Consider the following 14,323-nt stretch of genomic DNA (forward strand, 5'->3'; position numbering starts at 1 on the left):
CAATTTATAGATGAGGAAACTCAGAGTTTAATAACTTGCCCAAGATCACTCAGCTAGTGTTCGTGGTGAGAGATCTCAACAGCTAGATTCTAATCCATGCCCCATGCCCTTAGCCTCTTGCTATTTTCTTTCCAAAATGTGTCCCTGTGTTAGGCATTTTATATAGAATTTTTGACTAGCTAGGGTAGGTAATGGTATATGCCTCAGAGAAGTAAAGAAATTTGCACATGTCACCACAATTAGAGGCCCAGTGAGAACCTGTAAGTTCTCCTTTTAACTTCAAACTTTGTGTACATTTTGTTATACTATGTTATGTGTTATTTTATTTGATAGAAGCAAAAATTCATATACCAATTCTTTGGAGAAAAATGATTTGTAATTAAATGAACTTAATTTGAAGAGTAGAGGTTAAGAAAGGATAATACATATGATTTGGGTTATGTTATGTTGCATATTGGACATATGAAACTATCCAGCATGGAGTAGAAATTCTAGGACTGGGCTGGGCGTGGTGGCTCACGCCTCTAATCCCAGCACTTTGGGAGGCCAAGGTGGGTGGCTCACTAGAGGTCAGGAGTTCGAGACCAGCCTGGCCAACATGGTGAAACCTCGTCTCTACTAAAAATACAAAAACTTAGCCAGGTATGGTGGTGAGCACCTGTAATCCCAGCTACTCGGAAGGCTGAGGCAGGAGAATCACTTGAACCCAGGAGGCGGAAGTTGCAGTGAGCCAAGATTGTGACATTGCACTCCAGCGTGGGCAACAAGCGTGAAACTCTGTCTAAAAAAAAAAAAAAAAAAGAAACTCTAGGAGTGGAAGCCAGGAAAGTTAGGCCTTAGGATCCAGCTTTGGGAATCATGTGGAATAAGTGACTTTTGATGAGTTGAGAGTAAGTGAGCTCGCTCAGAGAAGGGAGAGAGACTGACTCTTTATTGATTCCTGGGAGTAAGAGTGGAGGTAGGAAAAGATGATTCTGCAAGAAAAGAGAAAAGTGGAATTTATTCTCAATTACACAGCCTCATTTTTGTTGCTTTTGCTCTGGGTCTTAGTGTTTTTGAAGGCACAAAATATCCTTTAAAAGGCAATAAAGAGATCAAATATTATTGAAGTGAGTCTGTCCTGATGTAAACATTTACATTCTTGTTGACCCCTGGGAATTTGGTCAATGTTACAATTGTCCTATTGTCTAGATTCATGTTTCTACACATACCTGAAGCTCTTCCAAGAACAGTAGCAGTGATTATTCTAACATGCCTGCAGACTTGTCTATCATCATGTTTCTGAATAATAGAGTAGTGAGCTTTTTATGTATAACATTTGATGTTATTTAGTGGTTCCTTTTTTTATATTGTGAGTTTATATGAGAGTTTGAATAAGCTAAAATTACTGGGTAATTCACAGTTCTGAAAAATATATGCTTCCTCATAACTAGTCTTGGGACTGCAGGATAAGCATTCAGTTTCTGTACTAATTGTGTTTCAGATAAAACTTAAAGCTATGTGTAATTTTATGGAAGGCGTATTTATAGAGTTCTTTCTATTTAGAAAGCAATGTATTAAATACTAGATGTCAGAAGGTTAAAAGACAAAGTAGATCTGTCCTCTGACTTCAAATATCTTGCTATTGAGTAGGAATTATGAAATTATTATAAGGCAGGGGGATTGACTTATGCTGATTAGGAATAGGGCTAGGGCAGTTTGGAAAAGGGCTATGTGTGTTCTTTCACTTGAGTCTTTTAAGGTGAGTAGGTTGAGTACGGGATAACATTTCAAATGGAGTGAAAAAAATATACAGTGTATCATGGGAGGAGAAGCTGGTTATGGCATAATTTTAGAGATTCTAGATCTCTTTTCAGAAATCAAAGTTCTGTGGGGTTAGGCTTTTTACTATCAGAGAAAGAAGTTATAAATAAGCCAAGAGGGAATACTAGAATGAACCTTGTGATGCTGGATTGGAGTCAGAAATATCAGTATGAATTTATAGTTTATAAAATTTTTATAGGGCTGGGCGCGGTGACTCACACCTGTAATCCCAGCACTTTGGGGGGCCGAGGTGGGCAGATCACGAGGTCAAGAGATCAAGACCATCCTGGCCAACACAGTGAAACCCTGTCTCTACTAAAAATACAAAAATTACTCGGGTGTGGCGGTGCATGCCTGCAGTCCCAGCTACTCAGAAGGCTGAGGCGGGAGAGTGGCTTGAACCCGGGAGGCAGAGGTTTCAGTGAGCCGAGATCGCACCACTGCACTCCAGCCTGGTGACAGAGCGAGACTCCATCTCAGAAAAAAAAAAAAAGTATAGGTAGATATAGAGCTAAATAAAGAAATGTGTGCGTATAGGCCAGGCACAGTGGCTCACACCTATAATCCCAGCACTTTGGGAGGCTGAGGCGTGAGGATCACTTAGGGCCAGGAGTTTGACACCAGCCTGGACAATATGGGGAGACTCTCTCTCTACAAAAAATTTAAAATATTAGCCAGGCGCGGTGGCATGTGTCTAGTCCCAGCTACTTGGCAGGCTGAGGTGGGAGGATCATTTGTGCTCAGGAGGTAGGCTGCAGTGAGCTGTGATTGCACCACTGCAGTCCAGCGTGGGTGACAGTGGATTCTGTCACACACACACACACACAAAAAGCAGTGTGTATACATGGGCCAGTATACATACATATAATTCTTGGTTTTGTCCACTAAGACGCCTAGAAGCAGTGACATCTCAGTGGCAATGAGCATAACTAGTAGTGCCCAGATGTTAACTTCTCCCATAAAAGAAAACAGGGCTCCTTGGGGAAATAGTTGATTCCAGGGCTGAGGCATGGTAAATACAAGACGAGCCTGGAACATCTTGCAGTGCTAGAAAGTAAGGAAGTGCTAAAAACAAAACAAACAAAAAACAGGGCAAGTTGAGAGAACACTGGAGCCAAGCCAAAAACTCCAAGAGCTGGAACAATTTAAGCAATAAAATAAGGATAGTATTGGATTATAATACATGGAATAAAATAACTATCTATGAAACTATCCTAATATAAATAAACGGTTAGGCTGGACGTGGTGGTTCATGCCTGTAATCCTAGCACTTTGGGGGGCCGAAGCAGGAAGATCATCTTGTGGCATACTGCCAAGGTTACTACTTGAGACCATCACTATGACAGTTACTACTGTTACCACTTGAGACCATCATTATAAGACTGAACTAAGGGTGTGGAAAGCAGAAATGAAAACTTAAAAGTAACTATTTTAAAGGAAGGGGTCAGAGGAAGAAAAAGAGAGTTTCCCTGCTTCTAGTGAGCAAAGGCAGCCCACTGAGCTTCCACAGCCCTTCGTATTTGTTGGGTAGAAAGAGCAGGGAGGAGGAGGTAACGATTGGTCAGCTGCTTAATTGATCACAGGTTCATATTACTGTTAACAGGTATCAATTATGCCTAATCACAAGAAACACTGCTGGTGTGACTGCCCTCAGCATTCATTCTGGGTGGCAGATGCAATTTGTCAGTTTGCCAACATTCTGCATTCGTGAGAACAGTTTGCTGTTTACTCATATAGCCTCCAGTGGTATACTGAGTCAATCACGACCCTCACTCTTTTGGCCTTCAACATCATCTGAGCTCAGGAATTTGAGACCAGCCTGGACAACATAGGGAGACTTCATCTCTATGTAAATGGTTCTAAGTAATGTAAAATCTTCTAAGTAAATGGTTGAATAAATGAGGGAGAACAAATCTTCGTTATAGAAGAATTTCAATTAATAAATGTAGAAAGGATGAGAGTAACAGAAAATCACCATTAGAATACCAGTAATAATTGCCATAAGCAAGACACACCCATGAATGCTAAAATTAATGGGAAAAAGTTTAAGGAGAAACAGAGTCAAAGTTCTCCCTCATAATATTTATGAATTACAAAGGGAAAACAAATAATAACTTTACAGAGGAGAAACCTGATATACTACATTAACCATGTGATCAAGGCTAATGTCGTGAGTAATAAGACATCACATCAACATCATGTACCCTCTGATATGATGCACTGTGAAGGGAACATCAACTCTGGATTATTCCTTTCAAACATTTATAATCTCAATCTAATCTGAGAAAATATCATGTTTTTTAAAAATACTTTTTTTTTGTTTTGTCTTTTGAGTATTGCAAGATGTTCCAGGCTGATCTTGTATTTGCCCTTCCCCAGCTCTGGAATCAACCACTTCTCCAAGGAGTCTTGATTCTATTTTATTGGAGAAACCAAGAAACCCAAATTGAGGAACATTCTACATAATATCTGACCAATACTTTCAACAATATCAAGGTCATGAAAGACAAGGAAAAGCAGAGTAACTGTCATAGACTGGGGGAGACTTAGGAAGACACGACAACTAAATGCAGTGTATGATCCTGAAACAGAAATAAGACGTCAATGAAAAAACTGGTGGAATTTCAATAAAGTCTATAGTTAATAGTATTGTACCAGTGCTCATTTCTTAGTTTTGCTAATTGTACTATGGTAATATAAGATAAAGCTAGGTGAAATGTATATGGGAACTCTTGTATTGTTTGTGCAACTCTTATGTATGAAATTGTTTCAGAATAAAAGGTGAGTGCTCACTTCAGTCATACATATACTAAAGTTGAAATGATACAGAGAAGATTAGCATGGTCCCTGTGTGAGGTTAACACACAAATTTGTGAAGCAGTCCATGTTTAAAAAAAAAAAGGTTAAAAAAAAAAAGATTAAAGAACTATTAACTTTCAGCCAGGCGCGGTGGCTCACGCCTGTAATCCCAGCACTTTGGAAGGCCGAGGCGGGTGGATCATGAGGTCAGGAGTTCAAGACCAGCCTGACCAACATGGTGAAACCCCATCTCTACTAAAAATACAAAAAAAAATTAGCCAAGTGTGGTGGCACATGCCTGTAATCACAGCTACCCAGGAGGCTGAGGCAGGACAATTGCTTGAACCTGGGAGGCGGAGGTTGCAGTGAGCCGAGATTGCACCACTGCGCTCTAGCCTGGGCGACAGAGTGAGACTCCATCTCAAAAAAAAAATAAATAACTATTAACTTCCAAAAAATGTTCAAGAATGTGAATTTAGTCACTATTTTTGTGCAGAAATATAAATTTAGAAATGTAATTTTCTGAAAAAACATTATGTAGCAATGTATTTCATGTTGCTTTTATTTAAAATTCCCTTTGCAACTTGAAGTTTTTTAGTTTTTTTTTTTTCTTTTAATTGCTCCCTTTTACCTGATGACATTCAAATTGGGAAGAGAGGTTGGTAGAAAAACTAAAACTCTACAATCTATTTCTTAAAAATAATGTTTTTCTTTTCTTTGTTTCCTTTCTTTTCTTTCTTTTCTTTACTTTTTTTTTTCTTTTTTTTTTGACAGGATCTGGCTCTATAGTCCAGGTTGAGTACAGTGGTGTGATCACGGCTCACTGCAACCTTAACCTCTAGGCTCAAGTGACCCACCTCAGCCTCTTGAGTAGCTGGGACTACAGACACACCACCATGGCCAGATAGTTTTCTGTATTTTTTTTTTGTAGAGACAGGGTTTCACCGTGTTGCCCAGGCTGGTCTCAAACTCCTGAGCTCATGTGATCTGCCTGCCTCGGCCTCCCAAAGTGCTGGGATTACAGGCATGAGCCACCACATGTGGCCCATTTTTTCTTCATAAGTGAGTTTATAGTTTTTACTTTGTTCTAATTTTTTGAGGCTATGTTCAGGAAGCCATACAGCTTGAATAAGTAACCGTCTCAGGAGAAAAAAAAGAGAGGAGGCCACTGAGATCGGATATATAAGAACAGGATTTTATTAGTGGCTTGGGGAGGGCTGGTTGCAGGGCCAGCTCATTTATTTTTTGGTTTGGTTTGGTTTGGTTTGGTGGTTTTTTTTTTTTTTTTTTTTGGTTTTGTTTTGAGACAGAGTCTTGTGCTGTTGCCCAGGCTGGAGTGCAGTGACACAATTTTTCTTCTGCCTCACCCTCCCAAGTAGCTGGAATTACAGGCATGCACCACCACACCTGGCTAATTTTTGTATTTTTAGTAGAGGCAGGGTTTTACCATGTTGGCCAGGCTGGCCTCGAACTCCTGAACTTAAGTGATCCACTCACCTAAGCCTCCCAGAGTGCTGGGATTACAGGCATAAGCCACCGCGCCTGGCTGTTTTTGTCCAAGCCTGGTTTCTGAGAGACAGTTTCCTTGGTCAGGAGAGTCTGTAAATGAATTTATTAGAATAGGTTTCTTGGAGCAGTTACCGGCCTCACCGTAAGCAACAGCTTGAGGAAGCAGATACCTGGGGCAGATTTCCCAGTGAGTCACTCTTCAACTTTTCAAGGACCTTTGTTCGAGAGATCTTTATCTCCAAGCTACAGCTTTCCCTAGGACAGTTTAGTGGCCCATCTCAAGCTACCTGGTTTGATAAAAGAACATTGATCCTGGGAGTTAGAACTCTAGCTCTAATACTAACCAGCTGGTGACTTTGGAAAATGATTGGAGCTTTATGCATCTCAGTTTCCTCACTGTAAAAAAGGGGATTTGGTTACTTGATTTCCAAGTTACTTTCTTAATGAAAAAAATCTACCATTTGTATCTGAAACTGAAGGCATCTTCCTTCTCAGCAAACTGTTCCCCTTTCTATGTATACCATTTATTTGTCATGCAACGATCCTTCTAGTCTCTGAAGCTAAAAATCTGTGTTTATTTTTGTTATATGTTTCCTTTAACTCTTGCAGCCAACTGTCTTCCAATCCAGCAGTTCTTCCTTCACAGTTCATGTGGTAGTAGAATGCATATGACTGAAGAGAATGGGTTTTGGAGTCTGAAAGTCTGAAAATGGAACTCACATCTGAGACAGACTGTGTGGGTGGGGAGAGATAATACACCTTTCTTTTTTTTTTTTTTTTTTTTTTTTTGAGACAGAGTCTCGCTCTGTCGCCCAGGCTGGAGTGCAATGGCATGATCTCGACTCACTGCAACCTCTGCTTCCCGGGTTCAAGCAGTTGTCCTGCCTCAGCCTCCCAAGTAGCTGGGATTACAGGCGCCTGCCACCATGCCTGGCTAATTTTTTGTATATTTAGTAAAGACAGGATTTTGCTACATTGCCCAGACTGGGTCCGGAACTCCTGACCTCAGGTGATCCGCCTGCCTCAGCCTCCCAAAGTGCTGGGATTACAGGCGTGAGCCACCATGCTGGCCCCAATACCACACCTTTAATGCAGGCCAATGAAAGCCAGTTACTACAATGGAGGGTATTCCAAGTGGGCCCAGGATAACTTTTAAGTTTCCCTGAAAGCAGGAATGATTATCTCTGATATTCACCACTCTGGGAAGATACTCACCACTATTCTCTTACTGAAAAATAATTTGTATGGGTTTTCAGCTAGGTGGTTCAGGGATTTTTCTAGCTGGTTTTCTACATTGGCTAAAAGTGGCGGTTTTAATCATTCTTCATTAATTGTAGTTGAAAGAAAATGGACTTTGGAATCAAACAGAATATGCATTTGAATCCCAGCTCTGCTACTTTATAGCTAAGTGATCTTTGTAAAGTTAATATGTCTGAATCTCAATTTCGTTACCATAAATATAAGACAATAAAACCAATCCTGTAGAATGATTGTGAGGATTGAGATATATGCAAAGCATAAAGTTAGTATCTTAAAATCTTCCAAGAGTCGGATTTCTAACTTTAGCTTTGAATTTGTAGTTTCCTATTGTATATCATTTGGATTTCTCTTGCTGACATGTATGTCTCAACATGTGTAAATCAACACTCATCATTTTCCCTCTTCTTTCTATATTTACTGTCTCTGTTAATGGAATCAACAGCCTTCCATCATTCGGGTTTGATGATGCCAGCTTTGATTCTCTTTTACCCTAAGTTCATTTTATTCTAAGAACTGTCAATTTCTCTCTTCCCACTTTTCCATTTCCACCTACCCTAGTTAATTTATGAATTTAAACCTTGATTACCTCTCACTTAGTTTCAGGATCTTCTTGACTAGTAATTTAGACTCCAGTCTTTTTCCCTCTTAGCAAGTTGCACACTACTGCTGAATAATATTTTAAAATATGATGTTAGTCATGTTACATGCTTTTTCAGAAACTTTCTGTGTTCCACCAGAGAGACTGTGGTTAATCCACTACAGAGATCTTATCTTACAGGTGTGGATATTGAGGATCAGAAATTTTTTTGTTATAAAAACCATGCATGTGCTAAGTAAATAGCACATTAAGATTAGACCTAATCTCCGATCACTCATGGGTTACTTCTTCCCACTATTGAAATATGGCCCAAACTCCTTAGCATGGTTTTCTTCCCAGTCAGGCCCCATTATGTCTTTTTTTTTTTTTTTGAGACAGAGTTTCGCTCTTGTCACCCAGGCTGGAGTACAGTGGTGCAATCTCGGCTCACTGCAACCTCCGCCTCCCAGGTTCAAGCGAGTCTCTTGCCTCAGCCTTCCGAGCAGCTGGGATTACAGGCACGTGCCACCACGCCCAGCTAATTTTTTGTATTTTCAGTAGAGATGGGGTTTCACCATCTTGGGCAGGCTAGTCTCGAACTCCTGACCTTAGGTGATCCGCCTGCCTCAGCCTCCCAAAGTGCTGGGATTATAGGCGTGAGCCACCACACCTGGCCAAGTCTTGTCTATCTTCAACTTCTCTTGCACCTAGAGTTTAACTCACTCCTCAAAGGTGCTAATGCTATTCTCCTCCTTCCTCCTCCTGCCTTCACTTTGATGAAATTCTGCCCGTTCTTTAAGTCCCAGGTCATCTGATATCTTTTCCTTTCCCTCTCACAAAGCCAGAAAATCAGGTCTTGTATTCCTACACCACGCATAGCCTCTAACCACATTCTGTCTTGTACTATAAATATTTGTGTGTATGTCAGCAAGCACAGTAGATTATGTACACCATTCAGGCAGGGACATCTCCCTCCATCTCATAGGAAGTAGTTATTCAATAACCTGGTACCAGAGTCTATCAAAAATCATGTATTGATTCTCACCTTTATCTGTTTCATAGGTACTAATCACATTGCTAAGAAATAACATTATGCTTCTGTGAAGACAAGTGTGGTCAGGGTGAGAGTCATCTCATTCCCTGAGTGTAAGAACTCTAAGAACTGTGTGCCTCTCCTAGCTGTATACCAAAATAGATGTTCTGACTTTTCTTAACTTTCTGGCTGGGAGTAATGAAAACCACGGACTTAGACTTGGGAGTTAACCTTTTTTTTCTTTATCATGCTCGGTATCTCAAATAATAAATCCTTTTCCTTTTTTAGAAACATACCTTTTTTTTTTTTTTTTTTGAGATGGAGTCTCATTCACTCTGTCACCCAGGCTGGAGTGCAGTGGCATGATCTCAGCTCACTGCATCCTCTGCCTCCAGGGTTCAAGTGATTCTCCTGCCTCAGCCTCTCAAGTAGTTGGGATTACAGGGGTGTACCACCACACCTGGCTAATTTTTGTATTTTTAGTAGAGTCTGGGTTTCACCATGTTGGTCAGGCTGGTCTCGGACACCTGACCTCAAGTGATCTGCCTGCCTCGGCCTCCCAAAGTGCTGGGATTGCAGGTGTGAGCCACCGTGCCTGGCCTGCAAATGTATCTTGTATATTTTTTTTCCCCTTTGATCCAGAGTTGATCTTTATGGAAGAACTGACAGTATTTATACCCACAACTATATTGGTAGTATATTTCTACCAAATAATATCTTAAAGCATTCATTAGCATTTCCTTAACTTGCCTTACAGAGTTTAAAAAAAAACTATGATAGTTTTATATAGTTAAGTTTAGCTGAAATGTTTGTTGCTTCTGTGTCTTTTTCATCTTAGAGAAGGGGCTGGCATTGTTTGGTGAGTCTGCCAGTTTAATACCAGATAGACAAATAGGTATCATGTATTATTTGGTACATTCCAGTTTATTGCAAAGTACATGTATAGAATTACGATTATTTTGTTCAGGAAGAAAAGAAAACATTAAAAACACTAAACAGTAACATTTATTGCTTACTTATTCTGTATCAGGGTCTTTTCTTCTTTATCTTATTTATTTCTCATAAGAATACTGTGAAGTAAATGCTATTATTATGGATGAGAAATCCAAGTTTTAGGGAAACTTTTCATTAAGTGATGAGGCCAACATTCCCACTTAGACTTATCTGTCTCTAACCCAGAGCTCCTTACCATTAAAGGGCATACTATGCCTTCCAACATGAGGATTAAAACATATTAACAAAACTAGTATTATTTTCCAACAAGGATTTCATTGGAAGAACAAATATTACATGTGGAACAGTAGTAGTGTGGTCTTTTAGAATTGTCCATTGCTTATTCTGCATCACAGGACTTTTTTTTTTTTTTTTTTGAGAACATCTTGGTCTGTCACCCAGGCTGGAGTCCAGTGGCGCAATTCATAGCTCACTGTAGCCTCCAACTCCTGGGCCTAGTAGCTAGGACTATAGGTGTGTGCCACCATGCCCAGCTAATTTTTAATTTTTTGTAGAGAAGAGGGGGTCTTGCTATGTTACCCAGGCTGGTCTCAAACTCCTGGCCTCAAGCTATCCTCCCAAAGTGCTAGGATTGCAGGTATGAACCACCATGTCTGACCCAGGACCTTTTTTTTTTTTTTTTTTTTTTGAAACAGAGTTTTGCCCTTGTTGCCTGGGCTGGAGTGCAATGGTGTGATCTTGGTTCCCTGCAACCTCTGCCTCAAGCAATTTTCCTGCCTCAGCCTCCCAAGTCGCTGGGATTATAGGCATGCGCTACCACTCCCGGCTAATTTTGTGTTTTCAGTAGAGACAGGATTTCACCATGTTGGTCAGGCTGGTCCTAAACTCCTGACCTCAGACCTCAAGTGATCCACCCACCTCGGCCTCCCAAAGTGTTGAGATTACAGGCGTGAGCCACCATGCCCAGCCTGACCCAGGACTTTTAATGTGAAATGGCAGCTTGAGTTGCTGGATTTAAATACTCTCTGTGTTCTACAGCTGTCAAGGTTATTGAAAGCAGTACCTGATGAACCATACACTCTACCAGATCAGTTATGCTCTTCGGTTGCCAAGAGCTGCAAGTAGTACTTTATTTTTCTTTTACTTCTGGTAAGCTGTGAATTAGCAGTACTTTATTATTATTTTTTTTTAGTTTTCAAGACTCCTGGATCAGAAACACAGTGGTACTTTATATTTTTCACTCTTCAAATAAGGAAACTGTTGACTCATTTCTAATCTCTCGTCTTCTGGACAAAGGTTGGAACTCCTTTCCTTTGGTAATTAGTGGGGCAAAATAACCAAACGATCCAGATTAATGGGTAGGGACTAGGTGATATCAAGGGTATGGCTTTATGTATTCTTTGGCTGAAAGGGATGTTAGAAAATAGGGTTTGTCTCCTGAACTTAAAGTACATTATACTTCTCCTTGATAAAGGCTTTAAAATGAGAATTATAACAAGAGTCAATGATAATAATTATACTTAAAATGCTCTTAATACTACTGTAATATACCCAGTATTTTAAATGTATTATCTCCTTAAATCTATATCAAAACCTCCTAAAGATAGATATTATCCTTATTTTTTAGCTGAAGAAAGTGAAATGGAAAATATTACATAATATGTTCAAGGTAACAAAGTTAGGATTTCCCCGAAGTCTGTCTCACCTTAAAGCCCTGCTCTTCCTATTACACCATGCTGCGCCACCAGCTCTCTCCCTGGCACTGAGTGGCCAGTGCTGCAGAGCTTGGGGAGAGAGGGCAGCCAAAAGAAACTTGAATGTAGGTAGAAACTAATTTGGACCTGGCTCTACTGAGATGCCGATTGTACCTCCCCTGGGATGTAATTCAGAAGAGGGAAACATTTCACTCCAAATGTGACTTTGGAACAGACTTCAGTTCAGGGAAAGGCCAATTGATGTTTGCACAGTGGGGTCAGTCATAAAATGGAACTGGAAGGGACCTTAAAGGTCATCTGGTGTAGCCTCCTTTTATAAGAAACCACAACCCAAAGATATTGGATCATTTGACCAAGGTTACACAGTTTGGGGGAGAACAGTGGAGGAGTGTGGTCTGCAAGTTTAGGGCTCTACCACACCACTGCCAATCCTTGGATGTTGGAGAATCCTCTTCTGTGTCTAATGTTCTGACTTTCTTTATTGCATAGGTATTTCAGTGTCTGTAGACAAGATGGAATCATCTCCATTTAATAGACGGCAATGGACCTCACTATCATTGAGGGTAACAGCCAAAGAACTTTCTCTTGTCAACAAGAACAAGTCATCGGCTATTGTGGAAATATTCTCCAAGTAAGTGCTGATCCTGGTCCAAAAGGACCATCTGTCTGGAGCACACATTGCCACCTGTCAGGGAAATTGGTGAAGGAAGTACATAATGTAAAATAATTTTATTGGGTGCCTCGTGGATTTTAAACACTATATGAGGCACTGTGGAGAAGGAGGAGGAGGGTAATAATCAGAAGATACATTCTATTCTTTGAATTTTTGTTTAGTTTGTGGAAGAAACAGTTATAGACACAAAAATTATTTTTAAAAAGATAATTATGAAATAATTATAAAGCAAAATATCAGCAAGTCTAAAATGAATAGGAGTGAGGATTAGGCACAGAATAAGAGACAGAGCATCACGGACAGGAGCTCATCAGGAAGGCTTTCTGGTTGAGATGAGTTTTGAGGCAAGTTTTGATTTGGTTGAATGGTGCGTTAAGCACTCTCTATACCTGCACTTTCCAATGTGGTAGCCACTATATAGGTGGCTATTTCAGTTTAAGTTAATTAAAATTAAATAACATTTAAAATTTAGTTTTAAATGTTTACCAGCTGCATTTATCACTTTTCAAGTGCTCAGTAACTACTTGTTGTTGGTGACTGTCGTATTGAACAGCACAGAAACATTTCATCATTGCACGAAGTTCTGCTGAAAAGTGCAACCTACACAGGCACACTACAGCCCACTGGCTGCTGATTAGTAAATAAAACTTTATTAGAACACATCCGGTCAGGCGCGGTGGCTCATGCCTGTGATCCCAGCACTTTGGGAGGCCGAGGTGGGTGGATCACTTGAGGTCAGGAGTTCAAGATCAGCCTGGCCAACATGGTGAAACCCTGTCTCTACTAAAAATACAAATATTAATCGAGCGTGGTGGCACATGCCTGTACTGTAGTCCCAGCTGCTCAGGAGGCTGAGGCAGGAGAATTGCTTGAACCCAGGAGGCGGAGGTTGCAGTAAGCTGAAATCGTGCCACTGCACTACAGCCTGGGCAACAGAGCGAGACTCTGTCTTAAATAATAATAATAATAATAATAATAATAATTCCAGCATTTATTTTGCTTTTGAATCTCCAGTTTGGGCAGGATCTCTGCTCTACTTAGCATCAGCCAGGGTGGCCCAAAGGCTGGGAGCTGTAATCATCAAAAGGCTGGCTCACTCACAAGTCAGGCGGTTGATGCTGTCATCTGGGATCTCAGCTGGGGCCATGGTAGGAACACCTACACATGGCCATTCCATGTGGCTGTTTGGCTTGGTGGCTCAGTTCCCAGGGCAATCATCCAGAGACAGAGGGAAGGAGGGAAGAAAAGAGGGAGTTCAAAGTTGTGTTGCCTTTTATGACCTAGCCTCGGAAGTCATACAGTATCACTTTTACCACGTTCACTTCATTAGAAGTGAGTCACTAAAGCTGACTCATTTCGGGGAAGGGCAATTTGACTCCACCTTCTCTGATAGGAGGAATGTCAGAATTTTTTGGACATTTTAAATTTTTTTAATTAAAAAAAAATGTTGAGACAGGGTTTCACTCTGTCACCCAGGCTGGAGTGCAGTGGTGTGACCACACAGCTCAGTGCAGCCTCAAACTCCTGGGCTCAAGCAATCTTCCCACCTCAGCCTTCTGAGTAGCTGGGACTATAGGCACACACCACTATGCCTGGCCTGGACATGTTTTAAAATCATCCTATATTCTGATTCAGTATGTGTGGATAGAGTCCAGGAAATTATGTTTTTAACAAGTATCCCAGGTAATTTTTACCTTCAGGGGAGTTTAAGAAGCACTGGTAGTGGAAGGGATGGACTTGTGGAGTCAAAGCAGTGAGCTTGAAGTCGAATGAGTCGAGTCTAAGATAGGAGATTGAAGCAAAGGATTATGGAAGCCGAACACGAATAAAGGGAATAGGAAAGCAAGCAGTCTGCCATGGAAAAATACAAAAGGGAGAAGGAACTGGTGTAATTCATTTAGGGCCAGATGGAAGACCTCGGATGCTCTGCTATGGTTAGGATTTAGTAAGAAAACCAGGGAACGCAATTGGTTTTCATGTGGGGAGAGTGACATGATCAG

General features: G+C 40.7%; 1 protein-coding gene and 1 non-coding gene across 3 annotated transcripts in view; both read left to right on the plus strand.

Annotated features, from left to right (window-relative positions):
• The window catches only part of LIMA1 (LIM domain and actin binding 1), a 108,020-nt gene that overhangs the window by 22,945 nt on the left and 70,752 nt on the right, over positions 1-14,323 (plus strand). For both annotated transcript variants that reach the window (XM_063694639.1, XM_063694640.1), the window contains exon 2: positions 12,140-12,281. In XM_063694639.1, the coding sequence (XP_063550709.1) occupies positions 12,163-12,281 (119 nt within the window). In that variant the 5' untranslated portion in view covers positions 12,140-12,162. The remainder of the gene's footprint in view (positions 1-12,139; positions 12,282-14,323) is intronic.
• LOC115930267 (U6 spliceosomal RNA) lies at positions 4,587-4,695 on the plus strand. Its single transcript, XR_004066920.1, has one exon. It is a non-coding gene; the product is annotated as a U6 spliceosomal RNA (small nuclear RNA).

The sequence above is a fragment of the Gorilla gorilla genome, chromosome 10, assembly GCF_029281585.2.
Source record: "Gorilla gorilla gorilla isolate KB3781 chromosome 10, NHGRI_mGorGor1-v2.1_pri, whole genome shotgun sequence".
Classification (NCBI taxonomy): Eukaryota; Metazoa; Chordata; class Mammalia; order Primates; family Hominidae; genus Gorilla; species Gorilla gorilla.